Raw genomic sequence first — 20,278 nt, forward strand, 5'->3', positions numbered from 1 at the left:
AATCAAGAACCAGTTCTACATTTTTGACAAAATGGAAAAAGAATCAGAACCCATTTCGTTTCATGAAAATAATGAGTGGCCCTCCGAACATATTCTCGTTTTCCCATTTAACAAGTCAATTATCGACTTCCCAGAGTAAAAAAAGTGGCACAAGTTGGGATATATAAAGTTTTCATTCAATCTGTAATTCGATTTATTCTATGAAATTGACGAAATTTACATGTATTTTAAAAATTACATATGAGAATGTTTTATTAAAAATGCATATAAGAATTATGTACTTCAAAAATAAATGTCAATTTAGTATCGAAAAATGGCTCACCCAACACAAGATTGCACCTTAAAAAATTGCACAAGACTGTATTTCACACAGCATAACTCTTAAATGCACCCACTTCAATAGAATATGCAACATCAAAAGCTACAGGCCCAGAGCACAAATTTGAGCTCTCATGCGTGCAAATGGCATATATGGTTAATCATATCCCCCACAAATGGCGTTGTCTAGCTTGCTTGCCATCTTCTTTAACACCTTTCACTATCATACAAAACTACGGGGGTGGGAAAAACTTCTCAAACAAGTACCTGCTCTTGCATCTCAAAACGCACTACATTCTCATTTCTGTGGCAAAATCTTTACAGCGCTGAAAGATCAAACTTATCAGGCACGGGCAAAAGGGATGAGAGGAAAGTCACGAGAAGACAACTAAAAACCCAAGTGGAAACTTCATTCTGTGTAGAAGATGAAGAAGTTGAAGAAATTGCTGTTGTATTACTTGACACAGTTTTGTTGCTCCTGTGTTAATAACCAAACGAACAGCATGTCAAACATGAATATTTGAAGTGTGAAATTGATACCTAAAATTATTTATTAAAAAATAAATAAAAAATTGAAGAAGAAGAAGGTTGGATCAAATATTGAATGAACTTACCCAGCTATCATATACAAGCAATTATCATAACCTGCATGGAAAGTACAAATACATGTTTAGAGAGTTTTGTACAAAGATAAAGAACTATATAAATAGAACATGTATGTGATAACATAGTAATTCTCCACAGCCTCTCAAACAAAAAACGAAAAAAAAAAAAAAACAATTCTCCATAGAACTTCATAAATAAAACATATATGTTGGCAGTTCAGACACTTCGATGAATCATGAAACAGCTGGTCAAACTGATAAAATTATGTTAAGCAGTTCCTCAATTTCACAGTCCTATTCAAATGTGCCAGACCATTCACAAACTGGAGGAGGGTACAAACTAAATGGAGACCTTAAGAAAAAAATAAAATAAAAAAGGAACGAGCAACTTAAAAGGTTAAATTGACAAGCAAAGTCCATGCTATGTCTGCAATTTTGGCAACGTTAAAACACAGCAAAACAAGTGCACATCAAATACATCTCGCCTCTTAGTCCAGCATTTGATTTTCCATTAGAACTTTTTGGTTGATCTCTTAAAAAACAAGGGCATAAAAAAAAAAAAAAATCACTTGTTCATGTTTTTTCATAGATTGACTACATCTCTTAAGCAGCTGACTCTGATGTGCTAGGGACAGGTAAATTTTCTTGTACCTCCATAAAAGGGGGGGGGAAGATGATTGTGAGCATAGTCATATGGAAAGAGTAGAGAACACCCAACCTTAAGATAGAAATGTTGCCTAATAAAAGAGGTTTGATCCTAATAAACTTACTTGGGTCCTTATCAACTTTAACCCCTGTCCCTCCAAAACTGCAAGCAACATCAGTAGCCCCATTTTGCTGGTAATAATTGTTGAAAGCAAAAGATGCATGAGAGACTGTAGTATCTGGCTCATAACAAGGCTGGCTAGGCTGAATAGCAGTGCAGTCCACATTCCCAGGACCACAAGCCCAGTCCAAGGCATTCTGCAAATCCATTTCAGAGGACTTATTCGAAGCTATGCACCATGTTCTTCCATTCGAACTGGTAACATTTGCCTCTGTAGTCAGTACTGCAGCACCTTTTCCAGTGAAATCCAAGCTATAGACACTTGTCTGGTCAGGATAAAATAAACCCCAGTTCCTCTCAGAAGCCAACCCTGGCTTCCTATTTTCATTGAACAAAGAGAAGATGTAAACATCAAGCTCCTGTCCAGGCTTTGCAGGAGTACCAGTATCATTAATGACATGCCGAATCAGATTAGTGTTATAAGTTTGAGCATTATCAGGAGTTGCAGCTGACTCCTTAGGTGATCCTTTGGAAGGCCAGCCAGTTTCAGTGACCATGATTTTAATTGTTCTGAAATTTAGAGCCATCAGTGCAAAATAAAGAGCATCAATCTGGGCATCAAACATGTTTGTGTACAGCAAACCAGTGTTTGGGTCAATAACTTCTGAGGATGACTCAAACAGAGCATAGTCTAAAGACACATTGCTTGCAGAGTCTCTGTACGCATAGTAAGGATAAATATCAATCATGAAAGGTGACTGGTTCTCAGCCAGAAATTCCAACATGGGCTTCAGGAAAAATGCATGGCTACTATTAAAAGCCCCCGCAGAGGGTGGGAATGATCGGGATAAAACCCCAAGGGAATGGGTAGTTGAAACTTTGATCCTCTTGTGCAAACCAACTTTTCTAAGGGCTGTGAGAACATTTTTCATGGCAGGCACTACTAAGGCAGAGACATTATTGGGGTTTTCTGTGACTTCAGCACCAACAGTTATGCATGTGATCTTTGTGGCTGGATAGTAAGGAAGGATGTTGTTCTTCAGCCAGCTGTCTGCATTGGATTGGAACTGGGAAAATGGCAACAAGTCTAAATTTGGAATTCCAATCATAAGTTCAACTCCAGTGTTTGAGAAGGCCTTGAGAACCTGAACATTGGAGTCATAAATCCTAACATATTTAATGTTATGAAGTTGAACCAGCTGGGCCACTTTATCAGGGGTGGGGAGGTCATCAGCATTTCTTCCATAGCAAATTCCAATTGTGCTTCCCCTGCAGAGATCTGTCACAGAAATTGATAAAATTTATAGTCCTGAAATAAACAGCCGAGGCATGTCAAACAAGAGAACAACCAGAAGCCAAGGTCATTATCAGCCACTTACACAATTGTAGATTGGTTGCTCCTCTTTTTCTCAGATAAAAGTCACAACTCCTCAAAAAAACCATATTGCATTATACAAACAACACGGCCAGCTAAAGGATTGCATTTTAAATGGTAATAACATGTAAGAACCATCCACATATGACATAGAAAAAAAAAACAAATGACTTATTATGCAGTCCTTATCCTTAAAGACCAGAAGAGACAATAAGAGCATTGTTCACATAAGGTGAGAGCAGTCATGCAGCCAAACTACACTGTTAAAACTACAAAGCCCCATTGTTTATGATTGCAGTGAGTAGGAGAGCAGTTCTGATGCTTGAGTGGAAGTCGTTTTTGTTGAAGTATGGTGTATTATCTGATGGAAAGAACTTAATTATGACCTCGTTAATTTCGTTAGCATTCATTCATGATTTTCTTTAGGGCATAACTTCTCTTGGGTCCACAGTGTGTTGCAACATTCATGGTGTTCTTTTTTGGGTGCTCTGCTACCTGGCACTTGCATTTGCATTATTGTAAAGTGGGTTACAGCTAGATTTCAATTATTGAGTTTGGGGACCCCTTGTCATCTGTGCTAGAACAATATGACAATAAGAGTATTATGTAAATAGAAATATATTTATTTGCAATGCTTTATTGTGAGACTACACGCAAACACCTGATATTTAGCATGACTTTTGAACTTGTTTCAGCCCTAAAAAATTCCTCGAATTAATCGCACTTTCGAATTAAACAAACGTCAGTAGTTTAGAATTTAAATGCTCGAGAAGTTCCATTACTAATGCACCGACATTTCTCTCAAACACTGTTCAAAATGAAGATAAGATAGGCTTTCATAAGAAAGACCCAGTTGTTGTTGAGAATCGGAGATTAATCCCATTAAAAAGAATCAAGATCTGATTAACGCAAAACAAACACACAGAAATTTCACCTCAAACATTCAAAAAGTAAGAAAACAGAACACACATTATATAACCCGGGAACAATATTTGAAAAAGAGAGAGATGCAGAAGAAGAATCTGGGATTATCAAGCACGGACCTAAGAGCATGAACAACAGTGAAACCGCAAAAATAAGCCTGAATCCCCTGGCCATTCCTCTATCTTCAAGCAAGCAATGCTTCTTCTTCTTCTTCTTCTTCTTCTACTAAAAGTGATTTGCAACGGTCTTCTTCTTCCTCGACTTGAAGAGGGTAACGGCTCTCTCTTTTTCTTTATAGAAATGCTAGCCCACTCTCCCAGTGCTCGAGAGTCGAGAGTGAGCTTTAAGCACGACAGAGCGAGACTGTAACGTACGGTAAGGCTTGGCGTTTGCGCCAGGGACACGGGAAGGTGTGTCTCAGCGACAGGACCGGACCTCAGACTGGCTTGTGAATTTTAGTTTAGTGTAACGCCTCGGTTCCGTAAATTTGTTGGCATGTCTGCTCCCCCACTGACCACTGTATATGCTCACTCACTGTGCCCACTGTTCACGGTCCACCCCAATAAGCCTAAAAAACATAAAAGTAGGAGCAACAAGAACCTTAAAAAGAAAATCTCCTTGGATTTTGATCCTCTTTCTCTGTCTCTCTCTCTCGGTGAATAAAATAGGAAAATCCAGGTAAATTATCTACCCGACTGCCCCTGTATTCGAAGCTCCAAATATATTAGGGTTTTTTGGGGAATATGACATTTTTAAATTTAATTTAGTTATGGTCATTCATTTATGAATTATGAATTATTTATTTAGCCAAATGTTAGAGCACTCAGCATTCACATCATTTTCAATAAATATTTAGTTAAAATTTAATTAAATAACACTTTTTCTTTTTATTTTATCTATCTATTTTTTAAAATATATATATATATATATATATATATATATATATATATATATATATATATATATATATCCACTCAAACATTTTAGCTATCAATTTTCAATTTTTCATTTAAAATATTATTATTTTTTATCTATTTTTACTATTCTAAAAAAATGAGAGAGAACCAAATTCTTTTTTTAAAAAGAAATAAAAAATAATTAATTAATTAATTCTTGCATTGTTAAGCTACAATGCTCAACAAATTCTTTGAGCGTTGTAGCTGTTAGTCAAATCCTTAATAAAAATTAACTAACCAAATGTTAAGCATTTTTTTGGTATTATCTGCCCATATGGTGCAGTGTATACCTATAGCCAAAAGTAATATTTTGGCTAGCTTTGTAGCAATGTTTTTTTTTTTTTAAAAAAAAAAAAAAAATCTCATTATCCGACTAATTAACCATTTTAGCTAAGAATTTGATTAACAGTTACGATGCTCAGCAAATTTGCTAAGTGTTGTAGTTCAAAAATTGATAAAATAAAAATAAATAAATTAAAAAGGAATAAAATATTCAATTTGATTATCTCTCATTTTTTGGGAATAGTACAAATAGGTAAAGAAACATTCTTTTAAATGGGATAATAAAAATGAATAACTAAAATGTCGAGTCAAATATAGATGCTTTAGAAAAATTGATAACTAAAATAAAAAATGTATTATTTAGTTAAACATGTGCCAAGTCGGATGTGAATGTTCTTCATAGGGAATCCACATTCCTTTATGTATTTGAATTTATTTTACTTAAGTGCAAACAAACTATATAATCTTTTAAAATTTACAAAAAAAAAATAGTGCTATTTAGTAGACTCATGTACAATTTTCATACAACTGGATGTCGTGGCAGTAAACATCAAGTACCGGATCAGCACTTGAAAAAAAATCAAGTGTTAATCTAATAACAAATTTTTACTGTCACTCCAGTTATACAATAATATACTAAATATATTTAGGCTCTGTTTGTTTGATAACCCCCTCTCTCATTCCCTTCATTTTTTTTCACTTCTTATAAAAAAAGAAAAAAGAAAAAAAAGCAGCACTACAAAACAAAATGCATTCACTTTTTCATAAACAAATTTTAAAACTCTTTTTGCTTTATATCACATCAATCTTATTTTATTAATATTAAAAAAATAAAAATAAAAATTCCTCTCAACAATGGTTATCAAACGGGCCTTAGTCTTTTCATAAAAAACTAAAAGAAATTACCCAATCAAACGCCCTCTAATATAAACAGGCTTAGTGCCTTCTTTTTGTGGGCGTTGATTCGTTGAACACCCAAAAAAAGATAAACAAAGTGAAGAAAGGGAAATTAATCATATTATTACCATTTGATCAATTTGCGCGGTCTTTTTCGTTCGAATTATATTATACTTTTAACAAGTAAACGACGACTGAATCTTCGCCTTCTCGATACAGAGTAATACTCTAATACTCTCTCAGTCTCTCTCTTTCTCTCTGTGAGTTGGGGGATTGAAACCCTAGAATTAGTAGAATCGATCGAGAACCGTGATAAGCAAAAAGATGAAGACCAAGATGCCATTGAAGCAGCTCAAGCTCTCTGTGCCCGCCCAAGAAACCCCAATCACATCCTTCCTGTGAGTTTCTCTGTTCCATTTCACTGTTCTTATTTCTACTGCTAGGTCGAGCTTCGTTTTTTTCTTTTTTTGGATTTTGGATTGTCTTTGTTACTTGGAAAGGATCGATCCTTGTATTGCCCACTATTGTTGTAATTCTCTTTCTTTGGTTCTTTGATCCTCTAATGCTTAAGGTCTGTTTGGTCACCGAGAAAATATAGAAAAAAGCAAAGAAACTGAAATCTTGTATCTTTGGCTTATGAATTTTGATAATCAGCTTCGGACACATTGTGGCTCAAAGTGTAAATTAACTTAATTTTTTAGTCTAACATATATTTTATAATTTTTGGAGCAAAGAAACTGATTGCCCAAATCGACTAGGACTTTTGAATTATTCTACTTGGTAAAATTGGTTTCTATTTTCAAGTTCTGGGATTTAAAATAGCAAAATCATATACCATATTTTCAGTTTTTCTTTTATAGGCAACCAAAAAGCAAGTTAAGAATTTTTCTGTTTAATTGTTTTAAAGTATATGTAAATTTCCAGGACTGCAAGTGGCACATTTCATGATGGCGATCTGCTCTTAAACCAGAAAGGGTTGCGGCTCATCTCCGAAGAAAAGGAATCTCGTGTAAGCTTATCTTGTTTCAGATCCTACTTTGTGGGTTTATATTACCGCACTCCATTTCACATTGTGTTTGACTGATTCAAAATGTTATTTATCAGCTGTCGGCTAATTCATTTGATGTTACGTTAGAGTATGTATTCAATCATATGTGCTTGTTTTATTTTTAATTACCATATGATTTATTTGAATTCCAATCCGGATGAATAAAATCGATAGAATTTGGGGGAGTTCTGCAGTGCTACTCAGTGCTAGTGAGTCTCTTAATGAGGACAAAATGGTATAGCAGTGCTGCAAAACTAAGATGATACTAGTTCAGTTCTACTTTTGCCTTTTGCTATGCCAACTAGTTGCTCTCGTTGGCCTTAGTGAATTATTTTCTCTAAGAAGACATCAGCCACATTGCTGGTCGTGTTTAAGTTAACCCTACATAGGTTTGACCTTCAACAATGAGAAGTGATGCTTTTGGTCCAATTTTAAATTTTTACTATTCAAATATACTGTTTTGGTAGTTTCCTTGCCCCTTCTGTTAACCAGACCCAATTTTTAACTGTTTTCATCATTCTTGAGGATGGCATGCTGACCCTTTTCAGGCGTAATTTTGAAAGTGTTGGACTCTGAAGGCTCTAAATTTGATATCAACCCATCCACTAATAAAAGATAAGTCCAACGTATTCAAGTCCAAAGCCTCCGATGATAGAATTATTCAATAACTTGGCTTCTTATCCATTTGGGCTTTTCACCTTCATGTTTTGTTTCTGTGTTCCCTTATTTTTCTGTATATGTCCTTGTTATGTATACATTAATTATATTGTCCAGGTCTCACTTTTTCTTTATTCTTTCTTATATCTTTAAGATACAGTGTTTAAGCATAATAACATTAGCTTTGTTTGTTGTGTTTGGACAGCCTTCTGATGTTAAGGAGCTAGATTTTGAATTCTCATTGGAAGATCTCGAGACTATCAAAGTCATTGGAAAGGGAAGCGGTGGTGTAGTACAACTTGTTCGCCATAAATGGGTTGGAAAATTATTTGCCTTGAAGGTATACCAGCAAAACCAGTTTTAGCAATTGTTTGTCAATGTTTGGACCTGCCATATAATACTTTATTAATTAGTATTCATATAATTATTGCCTTTAGTTTTGAACTTCATACGGTTTCATGTCACATGAAGTAATGAAAATGAAGTTTAAACTTCGAACCTCATTGAATATAAGGAGTATATGAAGCCTTTTTAGTTTTAACACATATCAGACAAGGGCTGTATACATTCTTTTAGAGTCAAGTGTGAAGGTGGGAACTGATTCTTTATCACCATTGGTTATACAAGAGGGTCCAATGTACTATGGCTAAAGGTCTCTTATCTTCAACCGAAGATAAGAGATTACTTCTAATGTTTGAATTGTAAACAAACCGGTCAGACTTAGACTAGAACTCTAACTGGTTATATTTGTTTAGATCAGAATAGGTTTAAATTAAGCCTATCCTTTAGTGTAATCCTATCTCTATGTAAACTCTCCTAGATAGAAACCTTCTCTATCTCAAACTCTTGTAAGCAGGTTCTCTATATATACAAGTGCTAGTAACCAGTGAAGATCACAGTTGAAATACAATTAAGATAAATCTAATATGGTATCATAGCTACTAAAAGACTAAACGTCTATCCTCTTTCTTTCTTGTCTTTTCTCCTTCATTATTCAATGGCCGAATCTAGTGTTACCGCTGATTCCACCTCTGCTCAACCCGCTCTGATCTTCAATATTCCGCATATGAATCATTCTCCCTCAATCAAACTAGCCAAGGACAACTATATGGCCTGGCAGTTTCATCTTCTGGCGTATCTCCGCGGTCAAGATGTTTATGGCTTCATTGATGGCACGATTCCTGCTCCTACTCAATTGATTGTCAATCCCACTACTGCTCCTGGCTCTCCTGCTATGATTGCCAACCCGGATTACCTCTCTTGGTACCAAAAAGACTAGCTTATCAATAGTGTTCTGGTCTCAACATTATCCGATTCTTATGTATCCCATGCTGTTGGCTGCACCACTTCTCGTGCACTATGGGAATCACTGGAGAAGATGTTTGCTTCCCAAGCTCATGCAGGAGCATTTCCAGCTACCTACCTTGAAGAAAGGTAATTCATCTGTCACCGACTATTTTCATAAACTAAAAACTCTCAGTTATACCCTTGCTGCCTGTGGCCAACCCCTCAATGATTTTAAGGCTGTTTCCTTCCTACTGGCCGGTCTTGGATCTGAGTTTGATCCCTTGGTTACCTCCGTAACTACTCGCATAGATCCCATCTCTCGTGATGACATTGATGGCCTTCTCCTAGCTCATGAAATGCGACTCGAGCAACAAATGGCTACCATGACTCTCTCTAATGCTACTGCTCATGTAACTGCACCCAACACTAGCCACTTTGGCCAGCGTGACCGCAGCTTCAATGGTGCCCGAGGTCGTGGTTTCCCCAATGGTCGTGGCTATCGTAGTACCTTCCCTGGTGGGCGTGGTCTTTCCTCTGGCCGACGTGGCCGTGGCCAGCAGCTTCATGGCGCCAATTCCTCCAGACCCATCTACCAGATTTGCAACAAGCTTGGCCATTATGCCAGTACCTATTACCAACGGTTTGATCAATCTTCTCAGAATGATTCTCAGTCATCATTGCAGGCTTTTTACTCCTCTCCCAGTCTACCTATTGATGATAGTTGGTACCCGAACTCAAGTGCTACTCACCACCTCACTCATGACTTGAACAATCTCACCATCTCCTCAGATGCATACACGGGTTCTGACCAGATTCGTGTGGGAAACGGTACAGGTTTGTCCATCAATCATATAGGTTCTTCACATATCTCTTGTCCACATTGTTCCTTTGTTCTTAAAAATTTACTTCATGTCCCTTCTATATGCAAAAATTTATTATCTGTCAATAAATTTGCTCATGACAATTCTGTATTTTTTGAATTTCATTCTTCTATTTTTGTTATTAAGGAGTGCCGAATCAAGTCCATCCTCCACCAGGGTCCTCTTAAGCATGGTCTATATCAGCTGCTGCCCTACCCTCCCTCACCAATTCCCCATCTCCTACTACTCTTCTTGGTGAAAGGACCTCTACTGAACAATGGCACAAACGCTTGGGCCATCCTACTCTCCGCACTGTGAAGCACGTGCTATCCAAATTTTCCCTTCCAGTTTCATCCAATAAGTCGGCTGCTTCCTGTGCTTCTTGCCAGCAAGCAAAAGCTCATCAGTTTCCTTTTCCTACATCTAGTACAATTTGCACTCGTCCTTTAGAACTTTTATTTTCTGATGTTTGGGGTCCTTCCCCCGTTGTTTCATCAAATGGAAATAAATATTATGTTACATTTATTGATGCTTTTAGCAAATTCACTTGGTTATTTCCCATTCAATGCAAATTTGGCTGTACAAGATTCCGATTTTGCCGAACCTACTTGCTATTCCAATGCTGTCAAAATACTTGAATGGAGACAAGCTATGCAGACAGAATTTAATGCCCTTCTTCAGAATCAGACTTGGACTCTAGTTCCTCCTCAACAAGCTACAAATCTAGTGGGCTGCAAGTGGGTGTTCAAAGTTAAGAGAAAGGCGGATGGATCTATTGAACAGCATAAAACTGATTTTGTAGCTAAAGGGTTTCATCAACAGGCTGGTCTAGATTATGGAGAGACTTTCAGCCCGGTTGTTAAAACTTAAACCTACAACCATTCGGACAGTGTTATCTTTGGCTTACTCTCGCGGCTGGGATATGCGTCAAATTGACATTCAAAACGCCTTTCTACATGGTTTTCTTGATGAAGAAGTCTATATTTCTCAGCCATCCGGATTCTCTCATCCAAGTCTACCGAATCATGTTTGCAAACTACAAAAAGCACTCTATGGCTTGAAACAAGCCCCATGGGCCTGGTTTGCCCGACTGAGCACCAAACTATATGATCTGGGTTTTACTAGTTCTAAGGCATATTCATCTCTTTTTATTTTACGGACTACATCATTAACTATGTTTGTTTTGGTCTATGATGATGATATCATCATCACTACCTCTGTTCCAGCAGCTATTTCTGATCTTTTGTAGCAGCTTCGGGTCTCGTTTGCAGTCAAAGATCTTGGCAAGCTCAACTATTTCCTCGGTGTGGAAGTTGTTCCACTGAAATCTGGTCTCTTACTCTCTCAAAGACGCTATATACTTGATCTCCTCAAGCGTACCAATATGCTGGAAGCTAAGCCAATTTCCTCTCCAATGTCTTCTTCAAGTTCTCTCTCAGCATTTGATGGTGATTCTATGGACGATCCTTTGCTCTATCGTAGTACCGTGGGATCTTTGCAATATTTATCTCTCACACGCCCAGACCTGGCCTTTGCAGTAAACCAAGTATGTCAATTTATGCACAAGCCCATTAAACTTCATTGGCAAGCTGTCAAACGGATACTACACTATCTAAAGCACACGGTCTCTCATGGTCTTCTACTCACTCGGTCGAATACATCTACTCTTGAAGTCTTTTCCGATGCGGATTGGGCCGGATGCCCTGATGATCGAAAATCTACTGGCGGCTAGTGTATTTTTGGGATCCAACGTAATTTCTTGGAGTTCTAAGAAACACCCGATAGTGTCCAGATCGAGTACAGTAGCTGAGTATAAGTCCGTTGCCAATGCCACTGCCGAACTGCTATGGATTCAGTACCTTCTTCGAGATCTTGATGTCCATCTTCCTTCTCCTCCAAAGTTATGGTGTGATAATATTGGAGCCACATACTTGGCAGCCAATCCGGTTTTCCATGCTAGAATCAAACATGTGGAAATTGATTTCCACTTTGTTCGGGATCATGTTGCTGCCAAGACTCTACAAATTCTGTTCATCCCCAGCAAAGAACAAATAGCTGATGTTCTAACCAAACCGGTTGCTTCAAATCGGTTTCCATGGTTTTGCTCCAAGCTCAACGTGTAAGCTTCCCCGTTGACCTTGAGGGGGGATGTTAAAGCACTCGGACTCTTGTCAAAGAGTCCGAGTGCTAAAGGTCTCTTATCTTCAACCGAAGATAAGAGATAACTTCTAAAGTTTGAATTGTAAACAAACCGGTTAGACTCAGACTAAAACTCTAACCGGTTATATTTGTTTAGATCATAATAGGTTTAAATTAAGCCTATCCTTTAGTGTAATCCTATCTCTATGTAAACTCTCCTAGATAGAAACCTTCTCTATCTCAAACTCTTGTAATCTGGTTCTCTATATATACAAGTGCTAGCAACCAGTGAAGATCACGGTTGAAATACAATTCAGATAAATCTAATATGCCGCAACCAAAGCATGGAGCGAGATGAGGAGGGAGATTATGGCCTGGGCAGTTGCTACTTTAAATGGCAGGATTGTTTTGAAAATTGAACTTTAAAAAGTTATGGGAGGTTACCGAAATTTAATTAGTGGAGACATGGGTAAGACCAAAACAGTCACTATATACAAAACTACAGACTGGCAGAACAGGGAAATCTGTTGGCCTGCTTTTCTAGTTGAAGTGTGTGGTGCATTCTTGTCCACTTCTTAATAACCTTTATATAATCCACTATACCTATTATGGCATCTTTTCGTCTTAGTTTTATCTATACGTTGAATAATAGAGGTTAACATCTTCGCTTACTACTTGTTTTGACATCTTCTCTCCAAGTATTTGCAATTGCAGTATGTTGAGCTCAGTGTTACATATACTAGAAGATCTTAAATGATTCAGACAATTGCACTTCTTATCTAGGTAGTCATATCTCTGTTAACTAGGAAGTTTGTGTTACAGGTTATCCAAATGAACATACAAGAAGAGATCCGTAAGCAGATTGTGCAGGAGCTGAAAATAAACCAAGCAGCTCAATGTTCAAATGTTGTAGTTTGCTACCATTCCTTCTATCACAATGGAGCCATTTCTCTTGTGCTAGAATACATGGATCGTGGCTCTCTGGCGGATGTGATCAGACAAGTTAAAACAATTCTTGAACCATATCTTGCAGTTGTCTGTAAGCAGGTATGTGAACTAATTTCTTCTGGATTTTAGGTTTAAGCTAAGATTGATAACTCTATATAATTTGTAAGTCTTGTCATATGGCTAAAGATCTACATTTTTAATTCAGGTTCTACAGGGTCTTGTGTATTTGCACTATGAAAGACATGTAATACATAGGGACATTAAACCATCCAATTTGCTGGTAAACCACAAAGGGGAGGTGAAGATTACTGATTTTGGTGTGAGTGCAGTGCTAGCTAGCTCTATGGGTCAAAGAGATACGTTTGTGGGAACTTATAACTACATGTCGGTAGGTGAAGTTTCATACCTTCTATATCATGCTAAACCACTGAATTGTTGGCCCAATTTTATCTGTTGCAATTTCTTGCTTTAGTGCTTAAAACACATTGTTTTCTTATTTAAAGCCCTTATGAAACATAATCTAATGGGTTATGTTTCATCCAAAAGAAAAAGAAGCATATTATAATGGTTTTGTTTTTGTCTTTTAGCCAGAGAGAATCAGTGGGAGTACTTATGATTATAGCAGTGATATTTGGAGTCTGGGCATGGTAGTACTTGAGTGTGCAATAGGACGGTTTCCTTATATGCAATCTGAAGATCAGCAAAGCTGGCCAAGCTTTTATGAGCTTTTGGAGGCAATTGTGGAAAGCCCTCCACCTTCTGCTCCAGCAGATCAGTTCTCCCCTGAATTCTGTTCATTTGTCTCAGCCTGGTAATAAACTCTATTGTTCAAGTCGCATTCTATGTTGTTTGTTAGTGTGTCGCAGTTTTGACTTTATCTTAGCCTTCAAGTCTATGTTTTTTATTTTCCTTCATTATCTAAGCTTTTGGACTTTGGATTACCAGCCATTTGAATGTTTTTATCCTTTTGGGGCCTACGTAATGTGAAACTAGTTCACAATCTCATGGCTCAAACTGTTCCCCAGCATAGTTGGATTTATTAAGCCTGAGCTGTGCACCTCGTATGGTTCAAGTTGATGTTTGGTTTTTGAGTAGTCTAATTCCACACCCTGTTGAAGCTATACAACATCTATTGTCAGCTTTCTCTGTCAAATGTAGGTTGTCTCAAGTAATTGATTTGATTTGCTTGAGAAGTAGGAGTCGTCATCTTATCATTGTTGCTATAATGTTTTTGTGAGAGAACTTAGGCTGAACTTGAACGAAGATATGTAATGACTTCATTCCAACCTGATAAAGGCCTTCTCTTGTCTTAAAATGATGTATATGGTGACTAAGCCACTATTTAGTTTAAGCCGATTCGCATGACGTTAGAGGTTGGATACCCTTTATTGACTTCATAACTTTTCGAAGAAAGCAGCTCAGACCTGCTTCTATAGGGTATCATCCCAAAGGATTAGCTTGAAGTTGTAACTAAATAATTGTCCACCATGTCACAAGGTTGATGAAATAACTTCTCAAAAAAATTTTATTAGTTATCCTTGAATTGTTTCCATCATCCGCATTCTACTTGATTCTCAATTTCTCAGCGTAATGTTCCTAGAAATGCGGGACAAACTCCTGCATGTCTAGTGTTTATATCTATGTCCCGACTCTGAAGAATCTAAATAACAGGATCATTGAAACCACCATTGTCTTCAAAATAATATAATATTTCAATTGGATCGACACATTCAGAAATGTTCAACTCTTTCATGTGATAGTTTTCAGTTCACAAATTCTCTATGCTGATTTCATTTCCGATTGTGCTTGCAGCATCCAAAAAAATCCTCGCGACAGATCATCGTCTTTGGATCTTTTGGTAAGTAATTTGATGTACGACCCTCTGAATTTCAGAAATTCATGTTGTATGATTCAGAATCTTGATTGCTAATTCTCTTTTTGCTTCCAGAGTCACCCATTTATCAAGAAGTTTGAAGACAAAGACATTGATCTCGGGATTCTTGTCGGTAGCCTGGATCCTGTAAATTTCCCTCGATAGATTGGCCCTGTAATAGTAAATTTTGAGTGTAAAATGCTATTTTAGTCATTATGTATCAGTCATGAGTCTTTGTCAAACATTTTATGGATTTTCATGTATCAATTGAGCTTATGATCTATACCATTCATTTTTACATATTAAGGTTTAACTGATGCTCATTATGATATCTTACACGCAAAACCTGCTGTTGGTCTGTGGTTTTGAGAATTTGCAAGGGAAGAAGTTCCAACGATGATGCAGTCTTTTCCCCCAGACCATTAGTGGAGAAATGAGATTCTTTGTATTTTGTCTAATACTGTTTGTTTTATTGCTAACCTGGAAATTTTCACTCCGTTGCAACCTTACCTATATGGAGTATGGACCCGCAAACCTTGTTCCTGATGAAACGCAGGATTGGAAGTTGAGATTCAACCTTATCCATTGTTTTTTGGTCATCAGTTATTTACATATTTTCTATGCATATATAGCTCTTCTGAGATACAAATGAGAATTGTTTAGAGGATGAACACAGATTATCAATATCTTATGAGAAGAAAAGAAGTTTAAACAAGTTTGAGTTTTCTATTCATCATCAAGCCAGCCAACAAAGGGTCTTTGCCACGGATTTATGATCCAATTTTTAATTGGTTACATCTACCGTATATGTAATTGACGATAACATATACACCATTAGATTTATAAAATATAATACGGATCATGAAATAGTTTATTTTCATTTCAAATTTCCTGATCCGCCCTTCATTTTTTTTCTTCTGTTTTTACGCCTTGTTCTTGCATTTCTCCTTCGTAATGATATAGAATCCAAATTGGCCAGACACGAAATTCAATCTTCCTCAGCACAGTGTCGCCGTGTCCCATAATTTGGTGAAGGTGGAAGAAGATGTTTGAAGCATGATAGACAGAAGGATTACAAGTCCAAATCACGATGATGTCACAGTTTTTTTTAAAAAATTTTTATTTTTATTTTTTTTTTATTATTATTAAAGCATAACCAATTGCAAAGGATATATGTGCAATTGCTGACCAGAAAAACAAGCAGCAGCTTGAGACTATGGGCTTGTTTGTCGAGGAACAATACATTATAGTATTGTTTATGTACTTTTTTTTTTTTCATTTTTTTATATTTTTCATTACTAATCAACATTAAAACATTTTCACTTTTTTCACTTTTTTATATCACATCAATAATTTTTTATTACTATTCAAATAAAAAAATTCACTACAATACAAAATTTTTTTTACTTTTTTATACAAATTCTTTTTATTTTATATCACATCATCACTTTTTACTAATTTTAAAAATTAACAACCCACTACTCTGTTCTGTTCTGTTTTGTAATGTCACTCGCTAAACAAGCCCTATAAAAGAGGGGCAGCTGGTCTATTCTGTGGGCGTCAAAACAGCCAGTGATGTAAAGAGTCAAAGATCCTACGGTGGGTGTGGATAAGATTACAAGCACAAGAATTTTCAAATCTCAATTATGATCCCTCTTAAAATAAAATAAAATAAAATAAAAAGAAAACCACAAAGAATAAGCCCTACCTGCAAAAGCATGTGGTCGCAGTTTGAGTGACAATCAGAATTTGCCACGTAGCTGTGCCTAGTCAACCTCCTTATCCTCATTCCTCACTCCCTTTCATACCAACTCAACGCCGTCCAATCTTTATTATACCGATATTTACTAATAAATATTGTAAATAAATCTTCTGGTTATAGATCACTATAGACTATAGTCTATAGTAATAAATATGAGCAAGTTGTAGGCACTAGGCACACCCCGCACGCGACGTTAATTGGAGTACCACATCGATAAAAAAAAATATATTGTAAAATAATTAATACTTTTGTCTTTGTGGGTATGGATAATATAATTTATTATGAAATGAGAGTCTTGATAGGGAAGAATGTTAGATGTTGTCCTTTGGATACCGGGAAATATTAGTTTATTTTCTTAATACGGAAACTTTTTGCTGCTTGTAAATGGGTTTAAGACCATCCTCACTGTCGATCGACAATAAATCTTGCCTTTTGGAGAATGCTTCACTGTCACGTTAGCTGATTAGATGATAGATTAATACGACGTATCAACACTAATAATAGTTGATGATGCTCAAATCCACACTAGCTACCAAGTTCACGGTAAGGAACAATTAAAATTACGAGACAAATTAAGGCCGGCCGATGTAAGCCGGTGGGTACCTCCAACGCTTAAGTCACATGGTGAGGTAAATGTCCTCATCGTCATGGAAGATTCAAGAATTAGAGTGAGTTTGATCGAATGAATCTATAAATGACTGGTCTTTTTCCTTTTAATATTGTCTCCTGATTGGAGTTACACGTTGTTTATAGAGAGCGTCTCCGACAACTCCCTCTATCAACTGCCACCATGAAGGAAGGAGCGCGGTGCTTTCTTACCGGCTCCGACGTGGGCCTTCTAGAATTACTATTAATTGTATCGGGATTAGATTCCAATTTTAGTGTAGAGAATGATTGGGTGCTTTGTAATCTAGTTCTATTTTTTAACAGCTGTAAAAAATAGTACTACCGAACCGGTTTGGGTTTGCGCCAGTCAGCCCCCACAGTAAGTGCTTGTCTGAACCAAGCCTAAAGAGGTAAATCTTGGTGTGGCAACAGTAAATAAAACAGTTGAGTTGATTCAGTGACCATAATAATAATGATGCGCACAAACACTGGGACCCCATCGGAAATTTGTGTCCAATTGATAAAGCACAAAGCAGCTGATCTATTAGGCAACAAGATTGAATCCTTGGAGGGAGCCTCCTAGGTCAAGGAAGGAATATAATATTGTGAGGAGGCAAAGCAAAGCAGTGTCCAAATTAAAGTGACATTTTTCACAAATAAATTTTGTACCGATGTAAATAACAGGTAAAAAAACCACTTCAAAATGATAAATTTTTGGGACAACTTCACTTTAACGTATTGAACTATCATCTTATTTGACTTAAGGGTACTGAACTTCAAAACATCTTAAACTAGGGTTTCAGTTTTCAAGACGTCTCAATTACAAGTATTGCGCTAGGATTTGCCGTTAAATCCTGTCAAAATTTTCAAAATACCTTTGTGTTTATTTTTTTAAAAAAAAATTATAAAAATTTTCAAAGATTCAGGCATGAGTATTTTGTAAATTTTGTTAAATTCTGACCAACACCTAAATCCTAGAAGAAAAAAAAAATTCCTAAAAAAAATGAAGGGTATTTTGAGAATTTTTGTATGATTTAACAAAAAATTCTAACGGAGCACTTATAATTGAAACATTTGAAAATTTTAATACTTTAGTTTGAGACGTTTTGAAGTTCAGTACCCTTAAGTCAAATAGACCGATAATTCAGTACTCTTAAATGAAATTATTCTTAAATTTTTAGTATATTAAATTGATATTATTCTAAGAGATTTTCTCTTACATAGAAAACTTTGTTAAATCATAAAAGTGAAAATGGGGACAAAATGACGTCTTGGACAGTACCGTGAGGTTAAGTAGTTAAACAAAGTTTAGTGGAAAATATAGCCATATCCACCAAAAATTGTTCTCTAAACTCATCGATTTACACACAGATTCCACCTTGGTTAAAGCTTCTTCTGCTATGGATGCCCCCCACCCCTCCAAAAACAAAATTTGCCCTTTTTTCTTTCCTTCCTTTTTTTCTTTTGAAATGAATGGTGCCTGGAAACGTTGAAATATGCAAAATGAGTAAAATATGTCATGGCTTTATGAGGCAAAGTAGCCCAGATGTTGACCTTAGAAACACACCCAACAAAGAAAGATAGACGGTGACTCAGATATGGATGTCTTCGATAGGCCTTATCCTCTTTCCTAGCAGTATGGGAAAGCCGATAAATCTAGACCATAAGGTGTCGATAATGACAAATTTTAGGATAAAGAAGCATCATGAGAAAGGAAACATTATCAAAACCAATAAAGTATTCGGTTTTCTTTTTTTTTTTTTTTTTATCGATTCTTCATTAATAAACAAACGTACGTACATGCCTTCCAAGCCTTTATCACTACATTATTATTCATATCCACAAGACTCGATTACGTGTTACACCATATATATATATATATATATATATGCTTCCTCCTCCAAAACCTGTTGAGCTTGTTTGTTCTTCTTCTTCTTCTTCTTCAATGGGTGATCAACAAGTAAACTCAAGACGTGCCATTGGAGCATGGCAAGAAAACTCATGGGTAGTCATGGAAGGTGGGGAGGATATTTGCGACTCGATCTCCATTGGGTCCTCGACAAATTCGAGAAACTCTGCAGCATCATCGTCTTCATCGGAATTGGTAGAGGATGCAACCTCTTCAACATCGACATGTTCATCGTCCTCATCCTCTGGGCCTTTATATGAACTGTCTGAGCTCCTGATCCATCTTCCTATGAAGTAAGTAAGCAAAATCGATCTGACCCATGTTCTCTCTTTTCATTGATTAGATCATGTGTTATGAAGTTCTTCGAAGTTGGTGGACTGAATGATGGTGTTACTGTTGATGCAGGAGAGGGCTTTCTAGATATTATGAAGGGAAGTCACAGTCTTTCACATCTCTAGCAAGCGTGAAGAGCTTAGAGGATCTTCTGAAGAAGACGCCGCCACATAGAAAGAAGATGAAGGCATGCAAGAGCTACGCAGGGGGTTTAGATGGTCATAAATCGAGCACTCTTCCTAAGGCTACCATATCGAAGAAGGGTTCAAGAGGAGGATCTTCTTTGTCTTCACTGGGTAGGAGAGGTAGTTTATTGGGTGGTTCTAGGCCTTCATTTCATGTACAAATGAACTCATGATGTGCAAAAACCTCTTTGAATTTGCACGGTTTGAAAATAGCATGACAAAGTTTTTGTGTTTCACATGTTGATGTCTCACAGCTCACCTCTGTTCTGCATACTTTTTAGTGAATTTGAAACATGAACAAATTTTGCTTACATATAAATTAACCTCTAGGGAGCACCCTAAAGGAATTTGTATCAAAGAAAGAGTAACCAACATCGGCAATATTAAGGAATTTCCCTACTTCCAGTGAAAGTGGGTCGGAGACAATCGAATACAAAGAATGTTCCGCGATTTGTTATGAACATATTGAAATGGCAGGATGTTCGATCTAGGGTTTATAAATTCACTGGATTATAGGGCAGAATTTGAACAACATGTGGCAGGAGTAA

The 20,278-nt window shown here is 36.7% G+C and overlaps 3 protein-coding genes across 3 annotated transcripts; 2 read left to right on the forward strand and 1 right to left on the reverse strand.

The window, feature by feature from the left end:
* Positions 1-340: 340 nt before the first annotated feature.
* Positions 341-4,564, reverse strand: LOC133857899 (glucan endo-1,3-beta-glucosidase 13-like). Its single transcript, XM_062293275.1, has 4 exons — positions 4,108-4,564; positions 1,694-2,968; positions 933-963; positions 341-796 (listed from the first exon to the last, which is right to left on the reverse strand). The coding sequence occupies exons 1-4, from the start codon at positions 4,160-4,162 to the stop codon at positions 637-639; spliced, it is 1,521 nt and encodes a 506-aa protein (XP_062149259.1). The 5' UTR covers positions 4,163-4,564; the 3' UTR covers positions 341-636.
* A 1,693-nt stretch (positions 4,565-6,257) lies between these two features.
* Positions 6,258-15,235, forward strand: LOC133857605 (mitogen-activated protein kinase kinase 6). The gene is made up of 8 exons (XM_062292874.1): positions 6,258-6,521; positions 7,048-7,132; positions 8,034-8,168; positions 12,937-13,161; positions 13,268-13,450; positions 13,650-13,873; positions 14,875-14,920; positions 15,011-15,235. Exons 1-8 carry the CDS (start codon positions 6,448-6,450, stop codon positions 15,098-15,100), a joined length of 1,062 nt encoding a protein of 353 aa, XP_062148858.1. The 5' UTR covers positions 6,258-6,447; the 3' UTR covers positions 15,101-15,235.
* Positions 15,236-19,146: 3,911 nt separating this feature from the next.
* On the forward strand, positions 19,147-19,966 carry LOC133858156 (protein OXIDATIVE STRESS 3-like). The gene is made up of 2 exons (XM_062293616.1): positions 19,147-19,505; positions 19,618-19,966. Exons 1-2 carry the CDS (start codon positions 19,192-19,194, stop codon positions 19,901-19,903), a joined length of 600 nt encoding a protein of 199 aa, XP_062149600.1. The 5' UTR covers positions 19,147-19,191; the 3' UTR covers positions 19,904-19,966.
* The last annotated feature ends 312 nt before the right edge of the window (positions 19,967-20,278 follow it).

Source organism: Alnus glutinosa, chromosome 14 (genome assembly GCF_958979055.1).
Source record: "Alnus glutinosa chromosome 14, dhAlnGlut1.1, whole genome shotgun sequence".
In the NCBI taxonomy this organism is placed as follows: domain Eukaryota; kingdom Viridiplantae; phylum Streptophyta; class Magnoliopsida; order Fagales; family Betulaceae; genus Alnus; species Alnus glutinosa.